This window comes from Primulina eburnea, chromosome 2, assembly GCF_022965805.1.
Source record: "Primulina eburnea isolate SZY01 chromosome 2, ASM2296580v1, whole genome shotgun sequence".
Taxonomy (NCBI): Eukaryota; Viridiplantae; Streptophyta; class Magnoliopsida; order Lamiales; family Gesneriaceae; genus Primulina; species Primulina eburnea.
This window is the reverse complement of record NC_133102.1, coordinates 46,219,923-46,240,951: the sequence shown is the minus strand read 5'-3', so window position 1 is coordinate 46,240,951 and position 21,029 is coordinate 46,219,923. Positions and strand designations below refer to the sequence as shown.

The 21,029-nt window shown below is 34.3% G+C and overlaps 1 protein-coding gene, 2 long non-coding RNA genes and 2 pseudogenes across 3 annotated transcripts; 2 read left to right on the top strand and 3 right to left on the bottom strand.

Annotated features, from left to right (window-relative positions):
• The first annotated feature begins 370 nt into the window (after positions 1-370).
• Positions 371-3,047, top strand: LOC140823747 (uncharacterized). Its single transcript, XR_012116281.1, has 3 exons — positions 371-544; positions 2,048-2,223; positions 2,322-3,047. It is a non-coding gene; the product is annotated as an uncharacterized lncRNA (long non-coding RNA).
• Positions 3,048-5,890: 2,843 nt separating this feature from the next.
• On the top strand, positions 5,891-7,531 carry LOC140823745 (myb-related protein 308-like). Its single transcript, XM_073185233.1, has 2 exons — positions 5,891-6,455; positions 6,838-7,531. The coding sequence occupies exons 1-2, from the start codon at positions 6,193-6,195 to the stop codon at positions 7,370-7,372; spliced, it is 798 nt and encodes a 265-aa protein (XP_073041334.1). The 5' UTR covers positions 5,891-6,192; the 3' UTR covers positions 7,373-7,531.
• On the bottom strand, positions 7,057-7,936 carry LOC140823746 (uncharacterized). Its single transcript, XR_012116280.1, has 2 exons — positions 7,554-7,936; positions 7,057-7,342 (listed from the first exon to the last, which is right to left on the bottom strand). It is a non-coding gene; the product is annotated as an uncharacterized lncRNA (long non-coding RNA).
• A 7,831-nt stretch (positions 7,937-15,767) lies between these two features.
• LOC140824387 (proteasome subunit alpha type-7-like) lies at positions 15,768-18,254 on the bottom strand (annotated as a pseudogene).
• Positions 18,235-20,986, bottom strand: LOC140823744 (protein EARLY-RESPONSIVE TO DEHYDRATION 7, chloroplastic-like; annotated as a pseudogene).
• Positions 20,987-21,029: the final 43 nt, after the last annotated feature.

The window sequence follows — 21,029 nt, the reverse complement described above, 5'->3', positions numbered from 1 at the left end:
TTAAGATCCTTTTTTATCAATGCACCACTACAAAAAGATCATTTTCTTGAAGAAATACTAAGATATCCAGGCTAGAAGAATTTTGTGTGAAGGGAAATTCAAGTCGATGATAGTGTTAGATAGAGATAAATAATACTCGATGAAATATCAAAATCCGTGAACAGATGAAGTCTGACTTGGTTTTCAAATTGTTGTACGTTCGCATGATAATGAGCAAGTTGATTCTTAGTTTGGCCTCAGCAGTATATAATAAAAGTGGGTCAAACTCTCCCGACATAAACTGGGCTCAACCCCACATTTTGGGCTTTTTCATATTGGGCTGATTTACCAGAGACAATCCAGCCCAAAAATCCGAATTCTCCCAACATAAACTGCTAGTCAGCATCTCCAACGGTGCTCTGCGCGTATCTTGGTTAGTACTCAACGAATAGTTTAAAATTTAGTGGATTTTATCATAGAATTTTTATTTTTGTCAGGATGAAACCGTGTGTGGCTTGAAGCTGAACGAACGTACGAGGTGGAAAGGAGATTGAAGTTCCGAATGGTGAGTTTCGATGCTAATGTAGTATTTTTGTTTCTGTTCCTTGAACGATTAATGTTTCTTTTTTGTTGCTTGGGTGGAATTTAGTTTCATTTTATAGTAAAAAATATTATTTGAAATGGATATTATTAAATTCCGATCACTTGAAATGTGTATCTGTAGAATTTTCCGATCAATTGGCTTGAACCAAAGTCTATTGATTTAATCGCCAAAATTCTCTTGCTCATACGTTGGCTTCAAATAAAGGATCAAACTTGGATAAATTCAGGTTTAGGACGATTGTTTTCTTATTTCAGGACATACATCTCCTCCTGCTCGGGTCAAATTAAACTGTAGTGTACTAAACATTTAGTTAGGACTTATCCAAGAAATTGAATAAGAGTTAAGCTAACCTTGTGGTTCCACAGAACGGTCACATAATAAACTGAGCGGACACAGTTGAAAGGGAATGAACTATTTGTGTTACATAGTTCTGTGCCTGTAAGGTTTTCGATACAAAACGAGTGTGACGGGCCAAAAAGGGATGAATTACTGTTAGTTTGAGTCTTTGACGTGCTCAATTGAATGATACAATAATCAAGATAGAGCATAGGGGTAATAGATATCATGAATATGGTTATGGATCCCCTTAGAGGATCAATAACACCATCTAATCTATTGTATGCTTACATTAGTTTCACTTCCACCACCACTTGTGATCTTTATCTTTGAATTAAACCTGTAGGGTCTGGCTAAAACTCCATTATTTTGGATGGTTTAGTTTTAAAAAATCACTATCCTACATGTCATTACGTTTTAAATTTGAAAATGAAGAGTTACTTTTACAGGTTTGCTTTGTTATGGAACTGACTGTTTCTGAACAAAACCACATTCTAAGTTAGGTTGAGGACAAGAAAATTGATAACTTCAACCTTTAATCTTCCAACTTATGTAAAGTGGTGATACAAAAATGATTAGTTTTAAATTGAATTCTTTTCGAATATGAAAAAATTCACTATGATTATAAGTGACAACATTTTCCATATACTTTGAGTTGGACATTAATTATGTGCAAAATTTATAGACAACTGCAGGCATATGAATCCTGGTCTAAGTTAAGAGTATTTCAGTAAATTTTCCTAGCCTTTCCTTTTGTTTTTATCTCACAAGAATACATTGTGAGGCACACCAACTAGCATATATATTATTTCTGTCATGCTAAACTTTGGTATACTGTGTAAACACTAAATTGCGTTTGGATGGGGACTTGATTTGGATTAAGAATTTCGAACTTGAATTTCACCCAACACTTATATCAAGTATATTTGAAGTCAATTACGATCATGATTTGAGTATAAATTGAGAGGAGTGAATCTGGAATTTTCTTATATGAAAATCATCCAAACAAGTGAAATGAATTCGAAGTTATGGATTTAATATTCATGTTTCAAATATTTTAATCTAAACACATCCTTAAAGAAGTAGTATCATGACATTTATTCTTATATGACTGTTTTTTCCCTGCAGAGCGGGTGTATTTTTTATGACAATTCTGAGTCGAAATTATTTCCTTCTGCTTGGTATCCACTGGAATATGTCGTCTTGGAAAGTTCATTTTCCAGTGAGACTGTTTCAGACTCCATGCATTTCAGAATCAGATCGAATCATGAAACTGCCAACTGCTGTTTCTTTGATTTAATTTCGTATGTGTTTCCTCATCATGATCTTCAGATTAATATTTTTCTCGAATTCAAGAAATGCTTATTCTATTCTATATAATGCTTAATGATTACACGTGCAGAATGAGGATTCCGTGCTTAAAAACTTGCTGAATCCATTTTGTGAACTGGGTTTTTCCCCAACCAGTGTTACTTAAAGCTCATTTCGTAAGGCACGCCTCCTGGATTAAGGCTCAACCTTTGTGCCTCAACACAAGCTAAGGTGCAAACATTCAGTGAAGCACACATCTCAACCATAAATTCAAAAGTTGTAAGATAATAGTATTTCATTCTCTCTCGTAGACTATTGACTACTTATTTATCATACATGAAGAGCCTCGTTTTGAAATTTAGATTCTATCGTATCATCGCTTAGGGCGTTCCAAATTAATGGACCATGTGCTTCACGTCGTGCCCGGGCTCTATTGCACTTTTAATAACTATGAACCTGACCTCCCACCAGTTCAAAGGCAACTGTAAAATGGGCAACATTCAGATCACAATGTGCCATTGGAGTTTCCACTGCTGTGACAGTGTTCTCATGAGTTAATTTGTTGTAATCAAGAAAAAGATTAAAAAAATGGGTACTATTGTTACATATTATTCCGATTCCCACGCCAACCATAGATAGAAGCAGTCCTCCGTCAGATGAGTTAATGTATTCATATTCAAAACTGTATACCATCTGCTGAAGCTATAGGTGTCAACCTTATGGATTGATAGAAAAAATCGAAAGAAATTTGTTTGCCCATCATTGAGTTAAATACGAGTATATTGCTCTGCTGAATTTTAGTGAAACTTATGATGTATATTTCTTAGATCATATTCATAAACAGGACTATCCATTTCAGATTTGAAAAACATACAGCCGGGAGCCCTTGCAATAAGATATCTTGGATGTTTGCAACGTGCCTCATGAATCGGAAGGTATATTTAAATTTCAGAAATGTAATTGCACGGAAGATGTAGCGTCATACGGTAGAAGATTGCATATGATCCATTCCTTATTTCTACTTCCATGAATGAGAAGTTGCTTGGTGTCGTTTTGGTACATAACCAAGTAGGTATCAGACAATATCGATTAATCTAAATATGCACCACTCCTTGTCCATGCGCTTATGTAGATTATGCAAAAACCAATCGAAACAACGTTATCTGTCATCCTCTCCGATCAGTGCTCGTGCCGAAAGTTCGAATTCTTGATCGGCCTAAGCTTGATCCATCCAAATGTGTGACAGTTAACATATACCTTAATACTTGAAGGAAGTCACATGGGAGATGAACGGCCAAAAGAGGTAGGTAAAATATAAATGTTCTTTAGGACATCCCCATAAGTATTTTGTATGCGATAGCACATGATGTGTGTGAACCGATGTGTTAGCTGTCGCTTTACCTTCTGCCAACTCTTTGGAACATGTTCTCATGTTTCTTAAATAAATCCATACTTAGATTTAAAAAGAAAAAATATATAAAAAAAATGAGTTTGCCCCATTAGTTACTCTCTTTTCGATAGTTTAATCCGAGCTGAATTAGTTGCTGGGACGAGTGCCGATCCAATATTAATGGAGGAAACCGATGGATCACAAGAAATGAAGGCTAGGAGTTGGTTGTGTTGTGTGAGTGATTGGGGAGGTGGGGATAGCTTTGAATATCTGGTGTTATTGCATTAAATGATTGAAAGCAATACATATGGATAAGACTTAAGGGCAAGAGTTTGGTGGAGTTGGCTGAAAAGAGCCGGATAATTTTACATATTTTCTTTAAAAAATCGGAAGTTATCTCTGTCAGATATCTTCTATATTCTAAAGTTTTAATCCCTTTCATCAAGAGATGATCCCAAACTCATCCATAAAAAAGAATATCTTTAAAAAAAAATTATATTTGACCTTTCAGCTTTCTATACTGAAGTTTTGATCCCCTTTCAAGAGAGGGTCTTAGTTTTATTATCATTTTTTTAAAATATATAAACAAATTTCTCCTTGATTTTGGGTTGAATGGAAGATAATGTTCCTATGAGAGTAGAACCACAAACTACGGCATGAATCAACATCTAGAGTGGAGCCATTTATGGATCACGACATATAGTAAAAGGGGAAAAGTAGGTAAAACACACACATGAACTCACACCAAGTGGACATCTACTCTTGCCCTTTCTCTCTCAAGTCCCAAATTGATGTGGCAGACTCAAAGGTCATCTTCTGTTTGCCCTTGTTTTTAAAATGTCATATTCTTTATTTAATGTGGGAGGGGAAGAATTGTGTTGTGATGGTGGCCTAGAGCCATAAAAATTATACAGAATACAGTACTAATTTGAAAAAGGAAATATCAAAGTAAGAGAAATAAGGAAAGATCGTATATGTTTTCGAATAATTCGCGGTACTACCACGCACATGCATATTTTTCTTCAATCAATGACGATTTTTTTACCACCCCCACTCGAGATGCAATGACTGGATTCAATCCCACATGATGGCGAAAAAAACCTCAACTCATTACCAAAAAAAAAAAACATTTTTGGATATTATAATTTTGTCAAGAACAAAAAGATAAATAAATAAATATTATTCCCTACCCTAGCCCTACTTTGGTGCCTAAACTTACACCACAAGGATTGTGGGGGAATAGAAAACGAAATGGGGAAGGTGAACCGAAGCCCACACCAACAACAACCACACTCATTTTCTTGGATCTTTCTTTAGCGATCCTTTCTTGCACCTACAACTCTTCTAGAAGCTTATTATATGATGCTTGTTTGTATTAATATAATAAAAGAATTATCGTCAACTACCATCTCCAGGATATTCAAAAAAGTTCAGAAGTAATGATCTGCCAAATTACCCACAACTAACTTATTACATATATGTTTCTTATCAGACAAACAATAGACTCTCGCTTTGTTGACACTGTTTGGATATACCTGAAACCAATAATTTTTTATGTGCGCGTTTATTTATCGGGTTCGCCTTTAAAAAAATATTTATCGGAATAAACATCAGATTATTTCATGATGTAACACAGTTATTTTGAAACATACTTGATAGAGTAATCAGCACAAGATTTCAAAGAAATATTCGTGGTTACGAATAATTGTAGGCTATTTTATGCTTTGGATCGGGTTTTACCAGAATATGAAGGGTGCTGATTAGCTCCAACGACATGATGACACAAATAGGGGGGACCCGAATTGATTTCCAGGCATGGGCCGGTTGTGGAAGATTTGGAGATGGTTAGGAAAACAATTAATCAAAGGTTGTTTGGTAACATTAATTAGGCCATGGTTGTCGCATGTGATTTCACTTGTTCAAGTTACGTTTCTCATTGATCTATTCTGCACCTGGAGAGATGCAGTCCCCATGAGTTGAACGATCTTTTTGCTAGTATTTGTTGAGCTAGTCCTTCATAAAAGTAGACAATCAGTAATATATATATATATATATATATATATATATATAATTGATCTTTCTCACTCTCGACTAAACATTTATGTGAGCACTGATGATGATGATGTTAACAGCCCTCTCCCTAATTACATCTCTCACCAACTCACATGCGTGTAGAAGCAATGGACTCTTTTCTCTTTAATGCACGTATCCCTTCTCTATAAGGAGTCAAAGGCTTGTGTTGTGTGTGTATATATATAAACCCCATCAATCCCTGAAAAGGTCGGCTTTGATTCCCAAGCACCACTGAGCCTACCTACACTTTCGACACGCACAGTCGCGCACACGCATATACACACACACGCGTATACGCATATACACACACGCGTATATATATGTGGTGAATATACAAATCCATCCACTATAAACAGTACTCCAGAACCATCCCAAATAAAGAAACTACAAAAAGAGTAAAAGAAGGAAAGAAAAAACTTTGAAGAAAAAACATCAGCCAATTGAAATTCAGCTCAAGTCTTTAAGTTTAATATAGCAGCACTGCTGAGAAGTTTTAATAATGGGAAGGTCACCTTGCTGTGAGAAAGCTCACACAAACAAAGGGGCATGGACCAAAGAAGAAGATGATCGCCTTATTGCTTACATAAGGGCTCACGGCGAGGGCTGCTGGCGGTCACTGCCCAAAGCCGCCGGTCTCCTCCGCTGCGGAAAGAGCTGCCGCCTCCGGTGGATCAATTACTTGAGGCCTGATCTCAAGCGTGGCAACTTCACAGAAGATGAAGATGAACTCATCATCAAACTCCATAGCCTTCTTGGTAACAAGTAAGTTACATATATAATATCGTTTACTGTCCAAATCATTATCAGCTTCAATTTTTAGCTCCAACTTCCAATCACCTGTAAAAGCCATAGGGAAAAATGCATGGGCGGATCCGGCGCCGTAACGAGGAAACAACATCCCTTCCAAATTGTAATTTCATGTATAATCTTTCGATAAACCGAGGTCTGTCCTGGATGCACGAATGCATGTTCCTGGTTAAAATCCTGTTACTTTTAGCCTGTTTTTGTTCCTATTCTTGATGCAGCTGTTGCCAGTTTATCTTGAAAACTTTAGGGTCCATTTCTAAGTTTTAAAAGAAGATACACACGCATAATTGATCTTATTATATTAAAACTAAATGGGATTTCCTTGATTTATGTTCAGATGGTCTGTTATTGCCGGAAGATTACCGGGGAGAACGGATAACGAGATAAAGAATTATTGGAACACCCATATAAGAAGAAAACTCATAAGCCGAGGGATTGATCCCACAACCCACAGATCAATCAACGAACCCGCTGCACCTCCAGCGCAAGAAATCGAAACCATTTCTTTCAATTCTGCCGCAAAAGATTACAATATGAATATGAAAGAAAATAAAAGCACAACCAGCACTACTACTGCATGTGGGATTTCGAGTAAAGTAGAAGAAATTATCCATGTGCAAGAACCTGTTCCGGATTTGAATCTGGAGCTCCGAATCAGCCTCCCATATCAGCAAGACCCCTTCAAGACAGGAGGAAGACGAAGCAGCAACAGTAGTTCCCTGTGCTTTGATTGCAGCATGGGGTTGCAGAAGACTAAAGAGTGCAGTTGTATTACTAGCAGTATAATTAGTGGCAGTAGCAGTTCTGGGAGGTACGACTTTCTTGGGTTGAAGACCGGAGTTCTGGATTACAGAAGCTTGGAAATGAAATGAAATGAAAAAATAGAAACATTTGATCTGGAGTTCATGTAATTTAATTTCTTTTCTTCTCTTTTTTTCCATTTTAGTGTGTGATCATGATTATTAAGTATCAATCCAAGATATGATATTAAACTAATATAAAGGGGAAACGTAAATCCATTGATTAATTGATCTCGATTGTGCATTTACTTACTACAAGTTTTGCAGAGAATTTGGTGAATGTTTCAAATTCTTGTCTGAGAATGGCTTTATTTTGTGGCTCACTTTCTCTGTTTCTAATATTTTGTATGCTCCATTGTCTGTGCAGAGAGTTGGTACCATTTCATAAATATCACCAAATCAGTAGGACCTGACGAAAGAAGATTTCTCATCGAGAAATATGATAAATTTTATTTTATTTCAATTTTATTTGTTTTACTCCTAAAATATGTTTAGATTGAATTAAGGATCTGATTTTTTCTTGGAAGGGACAAAACATTGCTTTGATTTAGGTGAAAAGGGTTTCCCATAATTCGTTGGATTTGTTGTAAAAATCTTGTCTTTCGGCTTTTCTGGAAATAAATAAATAAATAAATTGAATTATTATTTTATTTTTTAAAAAAATTAAAAATAAAGACATGTATAGTTCATCCTTATCTTTGGTAGGTTTGGATGATGAATCATGTGACATGGAGAATTTCAGACACCTGAACCTTTTTTTTATGTTGGTGACTTTTTTTCTTTTTTCCTGATTTTAGATTCCTTTGGTGGTTTTGTCTTCTTCTACTTTACGTGAAGATAAGCTGTGAAAGGATGAGAATTGAGAAAATAAAAAAATGCCAACCCTATCACTTCAAATTTTATTCAAAATCAATGCTAAAACTATATTTTATGATAAAATTAATTCTAGTGTCACATTATTTTATGCACGTATACTGATCAATAATGTATCATTGAAATAATATTTTTCTTTCACTTTATTTATTTTAGATCAAACTGTCATGTTTCGAATTTGAAAATCCATATCGACTACCTATATGTTGAGCGAATTAATTAAATGTTTTTTTTTGGTTATGTATAACAAATTAATAATTCTTTTTTTAAAAATAGGTTAGAGGGAGATATTAAATGAGTGGAGAATTAAATTAGCAAACCGTCCATTCTAAACCAAACATCCATCTATCAACTAAATCAGGCAGCGGTTACCTCTTTTTAGCAATGCCCACCAAGCCTACCAGAATTTCAATTATTGTTGGATTAAACGTGCATGCATGAGAGTAGTATTAAGATAGATGATTACTGGAAATTTTTTGTGCGTCAAGCTGTCGACGTTGCGTCCCTTGATCTGGTTGGTTATGTGGACCGTAAAAGAGTGACACCAGATCTTAACAGGTAATAAATACTTCAACGGTAAGGAAATGATAAGATCGATATCTGATATATATGAGATAACACCAACAGATAGACGCGTATTTTTTCGAATTCATGAGCCTAATAACTCGACCATTAACACTCAAGTAGGTGTACTTTGCATTGACATAAGTATAAAAAAATAAAGTTACGTTTTTACTAATAACTATATTTTATTTACTTGGTGATAAACGTTTGATCGTAAAATATTATTTCATGCTCATATCAATTTAAATTTAAATTGTTTTGGAATTATATTGTCACATTTGTGATTTTATTTTATTTTATTCAACCTATAATTTTGATATTTGGAATGCAAGTTGGTCATGGGATTAGGTCAAAAGGCGAATCCACTTTCGTCCAATCCAAACAATATATAACTTTTTCTGATAAATACCCCTATCATCGTAATCAATACAAATAACCACACATTTGTGAAGACTTTCATACACGTAATTAATTAAATGGAGACAATTGGCATTAAATTATTTAAAATTGAATCTTTCCAATTTGGAATAATTAAATGCCATGATTATTGGGATTGATTGATTATTTACCATTATCAAAATAATGAAGCAAGTAATTGTGTTATCAAGTTTCTAAATTATTAAATTAAAAAGGCTCGTGTTTTTTGTAGTTCACATTATAATATATAAAAATTAGTGTATAGAAATTATACGTTTTTCTTGAGACGTTATCACGAATATATTTTCATGCGACGAGTCAATTGATTCATACCTAAAACAAAAAATAATATTTTTAGCATAAAAAATAATATTTTTCTATAATTAGATCAGGTTGAAAACCAATTTCATAAAAGCAAAAAATGTTTGCAAAACGGTCTCACGTGTCATATTTTGTGAGACAGTTCTCTTATTTGGGCCATCCATTAAAAAGTATTACTTTTTATGCTAAGAGTATTACTTTTTATTGTGAATATCGATAGGGTTGATCCGTCTCACAGATAAAGATTCGTGAGACCGTTTCACAAGAGACATACTCTTATAAAAATTCAAAAAAAAAGGAATTCATATTATTATTATTATTATTATTATTATTATTATTATTATTATTATTTTATTATAAGATGAAATTTATTAAATAATGATGGGAAATTGATCCAAGTTGAGGAGGCTTTAAAAACACACAACCTAATTTCCTTTAAAATTATGTACCTAAAATGCATGTAGACATTAATTACTACGTTCAGAGGCTCCATCAAGTGTTTGGTACACACTAGCCTAAACGTGACTACTTATCCCACATTTAATGCATTCAATATTTTTTCTAAAGTCAATTCATATAATTAAAGTATGTTTTGTTAAAAGTGAATTTTAATTATTAATTATATTAAAATAAAAAAAGCCAAAGCACATACAAAATATTTTCTGATAAATCTTATTTCTACTGTGCTGGAGGAAACTTGTACGTGAAAACTGCAATAAATATCTTTTTAATAATGAAAACTCTTTTCTTTTTTTCTTTTTTTTCTTTTTTTTTTTTTTTTGTTGTAAATTTCGGCATTTAATTTCATGTAAAATTTGAAAATGGTCCAATTTTTGGGGGAAAATCACCACCTCGACCTAAAATGTAATTTAATGATATAATCCGGCAATCGATCTATCTAAGCCCTTTTTGTTTAATAAAATTTGGTTTTTTCTTGTCTTCATATTCGTTAGTAGATTTCCAATTTTTTTTTTTTTTTTGAAAAAACATGATTTTGCGTTTCTTTTTTAATTTTTCAACAATTTTATGATTTTTATTTATTTATTACTAACATTCATGAAAAAATATTATTTTTTATGTTAAAAATATTACTTTTCATTGTAGATATATGTAGAGTTGACATGTCTCACAGATAAAGATTCGTGAGATCGTCTCACACAAGTTTTTGTTTTTTTAAAAAAGGAACACAACACTGGCAAGTAAAAAGACAGAAGCAAGTGATACACTGCCAATTTGAATATAGAAAAAAAGGTATTGCCTTTTCAATTATTATATTTGGGGTTAGGTACAAACATTAGAAGCTTCCATCAGATATTTTTCTGCTAACACTCGTTATAATTATCGATTATTTCACTAGGTTATGACCGTTTAAGCACACCAATATGTACAAAGTGCACTTACTTGAGTGTTAATAGGTCGAGGTGTTAGATACATGAGTCTGAAGAGGTGCTTGTCTATTTATCTCATATTCTTACAGCTAGTCTTAACATTTCTCCACCTTTGGCTAAGTCCCCAACAGATACAGTATTACTCATTAAAATCTGACATAACTCTTTTATAGTCCACCTAACAAACCATATCAAGCGATATAACGTCACAACTTGAGTATGATAACTTCTCAAGAGTTCACTCGTTGTATCACTCACGTCCATACACATTTAACCCAACATCGTTAATTAGTTAATTATTGTTGTACCTTGCCGTGAACAATTGTGTGTGTTTTTTTATACATAACATACTACTTGGAAGTCCAACTCCAACAACCATCACATGCAGCAGTTCCTTTGATTGTGGGCCTGATGAATTTGTTGCTGCTCCGGGCCCCACTGGACCAGCCCAAAACTCAACGCTTTCACTGTTGTGGGCCCGTTCTACTTTTTCCAATTGTTAATTGAGTTCGAGATTCATGTATAATGGAAGTGCGTGCCAAAATGGTTGTAATGGATGATCCCCATCGAGTTTTAATTAAGAATTTTTGGTAGTTACTGATGTAGCCAAAAATTATGATTATCCGAATTATTCTATTGGTTCGTAATCGGGTCCTCCAAGTAGCTGATGGAGAGAAATCTTTGTGGGCTATCACTTGCGTCACAAACAAAATGTCAGAGGTGCCGGGGTAGACACTCCGACGCTCAAGTCAAGAAAAAATTTTAGATCGTAATTGAGAGCTAAAAGATTTAAGTATCCAAAAATCCTCCTTTGAATAATGATAATACTCTCTTATTTATAGATTTTTTTGGAGAGTGTATAGTGGGCTTGAGCTTATATTTAATTGTGGACTTGGAATTTTATAATTAATTTGAGCCTCATTACCCATCAGTTACTCAAACTGATTCATATGATCATATTATTAACCAAAAATGTTAGTTCGCAACATTTTAAATTTCATATAATTGATAGCCGATAAAGGGGCGTTTCTATGCTTTTCTTCGATCATATAATTTTTTTCCTGTGATCGTATATGATTAATATGGAAATTTGAATTATTTATAGTACTTTTATGCGTCCAACTTGATCGGATTGTTATTTGTGATCAAAAAATATCACGTGATATTTGAGTTATTTGAAATCTATCGTGATTAGTGTGTGATTAAGGCATATATTTGAAATTTTTCTACGAAAATTATTTAAACAATAAAAATACGTTGATTTCGAGTGACTCGATTTAAATACAGTCTTAATTTTTGCCGGCTTTTCTTAAATTCAAGAGTTGTATAGCCACACGTAGTGTATGTGAAATATGTTGGTTATGCTGCATATGTTGATCTTAATTATCATAGTTTATGGTATTATTACAAGCAAGCAAATCAATAATTGGAAGGAAAAAATCAACGTAAATTACGGTGCTTTCATAAATTTTGGACCACGATGAAGAAAACATGAAAATTTTACTGAATCCCATCTTAATAATTCTGATGAAGTAGTTGTTTGGTAAATATGAATAACACATAAAATAAAGCAAGTTGTTATGATTTAACGAGAAAGACGTATAATTTATTGACTTCGAAACAAGGATTCGAAAGATTATGTGATTTTTACTCAATACGACTCGTGATGAAAAATTTCAAAAACTTATTTCCTATTTATAATAATTCAGAATTAAGTTAAGGAATGGTAATTATGAAAATAAGAGTTTTTGTTGGTTGGCAGGGACGAGACATCAAAATGACAAAAATATTCTCTGTAAAATGTATTATATAAGCGGATGATTTGTAGTTCATCTGACATCAATATCTTAAATTTAAGATGATGTCTTAGATTTACAACTAGATTATAACAATCCCACCCAAACTCTATAAAAAACGGTTAAATCCAAATTAAACGCCAATAATTTGTTCCCATGATATATTATTTAATCGGGGTTTGTTAATATCGTGGGCCTCCTGCGTAAGATAGCAAATGCATTGCAGGTGGATGGAGTTAACAAGGTTGGTGAGATATGATTAGAATTAGGTGGGCCCTTAAGGCCCGTTTAGGATAAGAATCGTAACTCGATAAATGCATGGGCCCAAAGCCCATAAAGCGTGTGGTGGTAGCGCCACCTCCGCCCGCTGTTCACGGCATTCATTTTATGGTTGTCTTCGCCCATCACTCATCACAATTCACATCACCATGATTTGTATATAAAATAGTATTCTCAAATTTTGAGTCATTTTCGCCCAAAAATCCTATAATTATAAAGATTATTCCAATACATCACATTATATATAAATAAGGCGTGTATCCCATTAATCTCTTTTATTTAAATAATCTTTCCGTATGTGCACAATGTTAGTCAGCTGTGAGCTTCATTGATATCGATCGTATTAGATAATGTTTTCAAATATTTTTTTAAAAAAGTGATCATATACCCTTCTTTTTACAAATTTGAAATGAATTTATATTCTAGGAACTTCAATTAATGTCACATAATTTCATACATAGTCATGACCAAATTTCTAAATTTATAAACAAATTCATCTACTAAGCTGCCAAACTTGAGTAAGTGTGTGAAATAGAGTAGGTCTCTTGTGAGACGGGTCAATCCTACCGATATTCACAATAAAAAATAATATTTTTAGAATAAAAAATAATATTTTTTCACGGATGACTCAAATAAGAGATCCGTATAACAAAATACGACCGTGAGACCGTCTCACGCAACTTTTTGCCTAGAAAATAATCCATGAAGATTTTATGACCTAACATTTACCTTTGAAAAGCATCCTTGTTTGTATTTTTGTATAATATCTTATTCTATTTGCCATTTTACCTTTGAAAAGCATCCTTGTTTGTATTTTTGTATAATATCCTATTCTATTCGCTCTTGGTAATCTCTATAATTTCACAAATGTTCATAATTCAAGGGGAATTAAGTCTGAACAATCAAGAATCTAACTACAAGTAATGTTCATAATCGGGATTATGACGAATAGACGATAATCGTTGGATTAATTTATCTTACGCACTATATTTAATACTAAACTGTAAAAATGAAACAAATCATAAAAAAAGTGAGTTGATTTAGAGAGTAAGAAAGTATTGGTTGATCAACAATTTTTTGTGGAAGTGGTGCAAAAGATTTTCAAAGCGTATTAGAAAATAACATTTAAAATTTTTAAACTAGTTAATAAATTAAAGCTAATGATAGAATAAAAAAGAAAACTAGATGGAAATGGAATTCAATTCGATTGACATTTAGTTAGAGCTGTCAGTTTGCCTGCGGGGCCGAATGACTCCCAACCGATTGAACACACATTAATTTGGTATTGAATGAAGATGACCCATGACTTATTCTATGGTCACCAAATATATGGACCCATAAATATTTTTGAAGTGGTTAAATAAATTATTAATATATAATTTACAACATATATATTTTATTGAGAGAAGGTATACCCTTCAGTAAATGCACACCCTATTTTGAGATATAAATGTATAAATCATATTATGTATATATGTCATTCATCTCCAACTACAAATCTATTTTGGTGCAAATTTTATAATAAAATATTGCGATTTTTGCAACAAATACAACATCAATCTCCAACCCATTTAATTCAAATCTTATACGTATCTATACTATTATATTAAGTGTGAGGGCCTCATAGTAACTACCTAGAGAGGACACCAACTTTTTTTTCCACTTTTACTCTTATATGATATTAATATTACACTTTTGTTTTTTGTTTTTTTTTTTAAATTTCAACACACACTTTTATTTTTATTTTTTCCATTTCAACCATTAAATATAAATTTATTCCCTCCATAATTTGTCAAATTTCATTTTAGTACATCGATAATAATAAAAAAGATTGTAAACACACGCAACGCGTGTGTATAGTAACTAGTATTAATAATGAATTGTATTGTTATATTAATTTTTTGTATTTTTATTAATTAATAAATTTTCTGTATTTTTATTAAATTATATTAATTAAAAATCATTAAATCAAATTAGTTTTTAAATATTAATTAACATAAATAAATAAATATTTTAAAAATCAACAATTTTTTTAAAAAAATTTTTTATGATTAAATATCTAATTATTAAAAAAATAAAATAAATTTAGCGCAGGTGAAAGAGCACAGCCCCCATTGGCGGAACAAAGGTTTGCACCATTTTGGTGCAGTCTTGAAGATGCTCTCAGTGATGTTTTTTATTTGAATTAAGGTCTTTTGGAAAGAACCGTCTTGGTAAATTTATCAAAGACGAAAATGATTTATTTATCAACCGTCCTCTACGTCAGAGATCCCTATTGAAACCTTTTTTTAAAGAGATAAACGATCTTTCACATCTTCTCAACCCGAAATGAATGGGGAGACGAAATGTTCCTTTTATTTAGGGTACTCTTGGGAACAGATCCAGTGGAGACAGGGTGAGACCTGTAGCTCAGAGGAATAGAGCACGTGGCTAAAACATATTCAGAAGAAAATCATTCTAAAAATATCCTCCCTAAATAAAGCATAGGAACAAAAATTTCGAGTTTACAGAATAGATAGAGGTCCATCAAGTTAATAAATATTCCCATAATCAGTTTTGACTTCCTCTAGGCTTCTTCTATATAAAATGTTAATTAATTTTTAAGATGAAAAATAAGTAAAATTCACTTGGGAACCTGTCCCGGTATCAACTCCTCCCTGCTAAATCAAAATTTCAGTTATATCGAGAGATGACATTTCTCACAATGTTCTACCACCAGCAACACTTGGAGTAAATTCTAATCCACAAAGGACCAAAATTGATATTAAAAACTGTTACAATCCCATCAATTATAAAATACCTTCAACTATTATCTAAAATATGTGAAGAAACTGAGAAAGCCTTTCTATTGCAATCCAGATTATTTCTGAAAGCGAAGGGTTCATAGATGGAGCATGCAAGACAGATCATGCAATTCATTGGCGTAAACTGAAAAGGTGAAAAGGGAGAAGAGATTGACAATCTATAATCTAATTGATTGTATGGATCATAAGATCTGATAAACATAGCTCATCATAAGCAGCAAAAGGCTATAATCTGGAACAAAAGTTTCAGTTTCGGTTCCAGAATTTGAACCGCAGCACTGACTTTGTTTAGTTGAAGGGGGCTTTCTTGGCAGCCTCGGCCGCTGCTTTCTCTGCTTATATATCAGCAATGATGCCATCGATTTCAGCCTCTTCAAGCTGTGCCTCAGTCCATGTTCTTTAGTCATTAGCATAACCTTTATGTTTTTTCCACCACCCTCGACAACCTAGAGGAATCAAATGAAGATGGATGATCTGTCAACATCCTTATCAAAGGAAAGAGTGCAAGGAATTCATCAAAACCTCTTTCAAAAACCATGTGCTTTAGAAAGCAGGAAGGGATAAGATGGGGATGCTCAGATTTTATAGAGCATCCATTCTGGTGGATCTCACAGACAGCTATTTTTGCTAGAGGACTGGCAGAAAAAGACGCATGGACTGTTAAAACCAGTATTATCTTCATGAACACGCAACTCACAGACCATTGGATAGGATGAAGTAATTTTGCATCCTTTATTTCTCTGGAACAGCGACCCAAAAATTTCCCATAGAATGAAAGACAAATAAATAAGCCGCAAAATGCACTAATATGCAAATATATGACAATGCTTGAAAAACAACAAACATTAAATTGCAATAGTCACTCCCAACAGATGTTGAGAAAGACCAGGTAGGCAGGTACAGATACGTTGAACTGATAACAGCATCAAACAAAAGATTGTAAAGCATAAAGCATCAAGTTGAATCTACACGGATAATTTACCTCAAACAATGCACGAATGGCTAACTTCACAGTTTCTTGGCCAGCAGTTTCCTTGAAATTCTTCTCCAAAAAATCCCGGATAGAGTTTGAGTTTCTACCAGTTGCATTTGCTTTCCAAGCAGAAAAAGTCCCAGATGGATCGGGCTGATAGAGCGATGGCGTACTATGTGGATCAAAACCAATAATTAGTGTCGAAAGTTCAAAAGGTCTGACACCACCACTGTGTGTACTTCTGCTGAAAACCAGCGATGTGCCGAGTTATGTATTCAACTGTTACGGGACCTCAATTGCAAGCTTATGAGACTGGCACTCAATACGTGCCTGGTTTATAAGCACAAGCGCATCTACTTTTAGCCCTGCACCGGCCAATGCAATGTGACTGTCCAAATTTACAATCTTTCTCAGTGATCTGAAGTTACAACAAATGGAGACACATTAAAAAAGAGCTCAATGTGTGAACTGTAGTACTACGAACCATGAACAATTTCCAACATCAATACATAAATTGAAAGAATGTGCACGCTGAGCAATTGAATCACATAAACTATTAGGAGTACATATAGAAGGTTTAGCATCTGAATAAGTTAATCAATCCTACGATGGATTAAAAACCATCATCAACTAAAATAGCGATCATACCCTAAACATCACACGAATACAAAATCAAACGATACCTACACAAGTCCAAGTAACAAGATAACTCCAAAACCATAAGTTCCCACATCCAGCTAATCACAAGCAAATGTCAGATCGCCGAAGCGGCCACGGAGCGATCTACGAGGGTACGAGAGAGAAAGAGAGTAACACGGAATCCTGAAGCTTGGGGTGGACTTCTTTCCGACGGCCAAGACAATGGTATCGGTGCGTTTCCTTTCCGAACGACTTCGAGGGCGTACTCCACCTGGACAAGTTTACCCGGCGAGAACACGCTAAAGATGTGTCATGTCGCGCCATTTTGAATTCGGAGATACTGTTTCAGTAGTTTTTCCGTATTGTTATCATTAAACGAATTATTGGTATTAGTGTTTTAATAATTTTTATAAAATTTAAAACTTCTAAATTATTCAATTTAAATTTTTAGACACTCTACAAAAATTTAATAATATTCAATATTTTTTTTATAATTTTAAAAAACATATGTTATTCTAAATTTATTTTAAAAAACTCTACAAAATTTATAAATATTCAAAAAATATATTAATATTCAAAATATTTCGTCTTGATATAAATCAACGTGTTCGACGTACAATAATAAAAGATAAGACAAAAATTTGTGTAAAACTATCTCACAGATAATATTTTGTGAAACGAAACTCTTATTTAAGTTATCCATAAAAAAAAATTACTTTTTATATTAAAAATATTATTTTCTATTGTAAATAATTTCACAGACAAAAATTCGTGAGAACACACCACAAAAAACCTACTCATTAAAAAAATATGTTAACAAAATCTTAAAACAACAGTTTTTTTTTTTTATTAAAAAAACATTGTTTCGAAAAACCGATCATAATCATAAGCTTGCATCATCATTAGACACGAACTCCACTATCACACACAACTAAAACGTTACTAAAATAGAAATTCCAAATCAGACCATAGGAAACCAAGAACAAGCTGGAAAATATCTGTACTCAAGATAACAGCACAAGCTCAAAATATCATATATGAGTCGATTTCACAAATCAGAAATGGTCGGATTCTTCGGGTTAGCCTTCAATTTAGCAGAATTAACTTTAGCAGCAGCCTTCATAAACTTCGACGGCTTCATCACGCTTTTGGGATTTAAAGCCTTTCTTATCTTGAACACAGCCCAAGCAGTCCCGAAAGCATGCCCAGCAGGCGCCTAGCCCGTCACGAGTCACTTCTGCTGCTTGTTCTCCGTACCTACATTAAGCAACAACGTATATAACACAAGATTTTTAATGTCCATTGAGAAAATGAACAAGAAAAATTTCACCAGGTTGGCAATTACTTGTGAGAGACGAGGCCCGTGGTCACGACTGAAGTAGTGGACATCACATTTTTTCCAGCGACTTCAACAGCATCACAAACCTTGTCTGTTGATACAAACCAAATAATCCACCATTTGAGATCAAAAGGTTGAACCAACAAAAGTTTCACAATTTAATATGTTAATATGAGTCAGAATTGGAAGAAGGTGTGTACGTACTGAATCCTTCCAAGGAAGCAAGAATGATCTCTCCAGGAAGAATGCTGAAGAATTTCTGCCCCACTTTCGAGTTGGCGACTGGACTTGTGAAGAATCCAGACACCTTCACAACCCCAGAGAGTATTCCGAGAGCAACATTCTCAGACATTTTTGTCATCTGCTTAACCCTGGGAATTTCAAATTTTCAAAACAGTAAGAAATAATTAGAGGTCCAAAATGTTCAAGACTGCGAGACAGGACAAAAATGCATGCATAGCACTGATAAATTTGCATCCAACTATCAAATTACGAAGAAATAATATTGAAATGCAATCCAAACTCCAACCAATGTCTTCTACTAAAATATCATCGTGAATAGCATCCTGGCTCACCTTAATTAGTCGCACAGTCCATCAGTTAAGATTAAACTTTGAACCTAAATCAATCTCACCTGACCTGACCTGACCGATATGAGACAACTAAGACCCCTCACGTCAATGAATGAAAATCGCATGAAGTTTAAAAAGACCCAACTATGAACAGGTGACCCAAGTACGACTACGCCTGATATCATGTTAAGATGAATCTAAATCAACCCCAAAGGCTAGCTGAAATGGGACAATTGGTCAAGTCCATATATGCAAATTCCATATATTTATCTAATCAATTTGGCTCAACTAACACATCAAACAACACATCAAACTTTGCCTAATGACCAATCCGACGCCCCAATTAATGAGCAGCAATCACAAAGCACACATGATCTTAACTAGAATACAAAATGGTTAATTACAAAGGTATCTAAAAAAACTTTAGCCTTAAATTAATTTCAGAATCTACGAATGATCCTAACCACAAATGTAGCAAACCACAAATCAAGCATGTCAGCTACATAAACTCCCAAGTTTTGATCAATTCAAAATATAAAGAAAATATCTATGTAAATTTCAAAGTTTTACCTTTTCATCCTTCTCAATGCCTGGGGACTAACTTCCGAACTCGATCCCTTTGTCATCCGTCTTCTTCAAGAAATCATTCCCCCACTTAAGCCTATCCGCAGTCACATCACCACACCACAATATCCCTCGCACCACCTGCCCAGAACCAGCAGCAATCATCCTCGCCAGACTCCCACTGTAATCCTCCACGTTCGGAGCCAATGTTGTCCAGTATGCGGAGGCGCTTCTCTCCAATTCATCCTTCTTCCCCTCCATCTCCGCTGGAGATACATCTTTCGCCGCCGCCAACCACCCTTTCTCCACCGCTTCCGAAGCCTTCTCCACCTTAAACGCGCTGAATTTCTCAAGCACCGAGTCCAATTTCCTCAACAAAGGCTCTTGCCCTTTTGAAGCTATCGTCAACCCATAATTCAAAATATTGTCACCACCAGTTTCGTAATTTTCGTTCGGGATCCTGAGAGTGAAGAAGTAGTGGGATTCATCCAGCTTCACCGCAGCCTCGTCTTTCGCCAGCGGCCACTGGATTTCTTCCCCCATGCGAGCTAAAGCGGCCACATAGTTATCGCCCTGTCTCAGCTGAACTATGGAGAACTCTCCACTGGCAAGCTCAACACTCCTTTCTTTGTCGATCAAATGAACAATAGCACCTGGGATTCTGATGAGTACTTCCTCAGAAGACTCGGACGAAGCTTTTTTCACCGCCTCGTACCTGGCTTCTTCTCCTTCCTCTTCTGCAAAAAGATTTTCTGCCAAACCCTCCATCTGAACAGAAGGGTATAACGATGAAGAAGAACTATTTTTCCCCCTGCCGTCTGAAGCGAATGGAGAAGTTGAATCTGGATTGCTCTGGATTACTTCCGGGTATAAAGAAGAACTCTGCTTTTTCGAACTTTTGGAAGACATCGTAACGATTTCAGTGACGAAATTTTGATTCTTTGATCAACTGGCTGAAATCCAGATATATCCGAGGACAGGAGTGATCAAGCAAAGAACAAATTCTTCCTTTATATATAGGTACAAACACAAAATCTAAGATACATATACAACAAAGATCGAATCGAGGAGTTGGGATTTCGTATTTAAGCAACCGTAAAAGTCAGTAATCTTAAGGTATAAGGAATATAAGAGTGCGCCGCGTGTCAGTCAGATAAGGTAGAAGCTGTCGGTCTGCCGGGGAAGTACAAAAGAGATAAA

Coding starts and splice junctions, on each gene's coding strand:
- LOC140823745 (XM_073185233.1), top strand. CDS start 6,193: ATGGGAAGGTCACCTTGCTGTGAGAAAGCTCACACAAACAAAGGGGCA. Junction 6,456..6,837: donor CATAGCCTTCTTGGTAACAA/GTAAGTTACATA, acceptor ATTTATGTTCAG/ATGGTCTGTTATTGCCGGAA.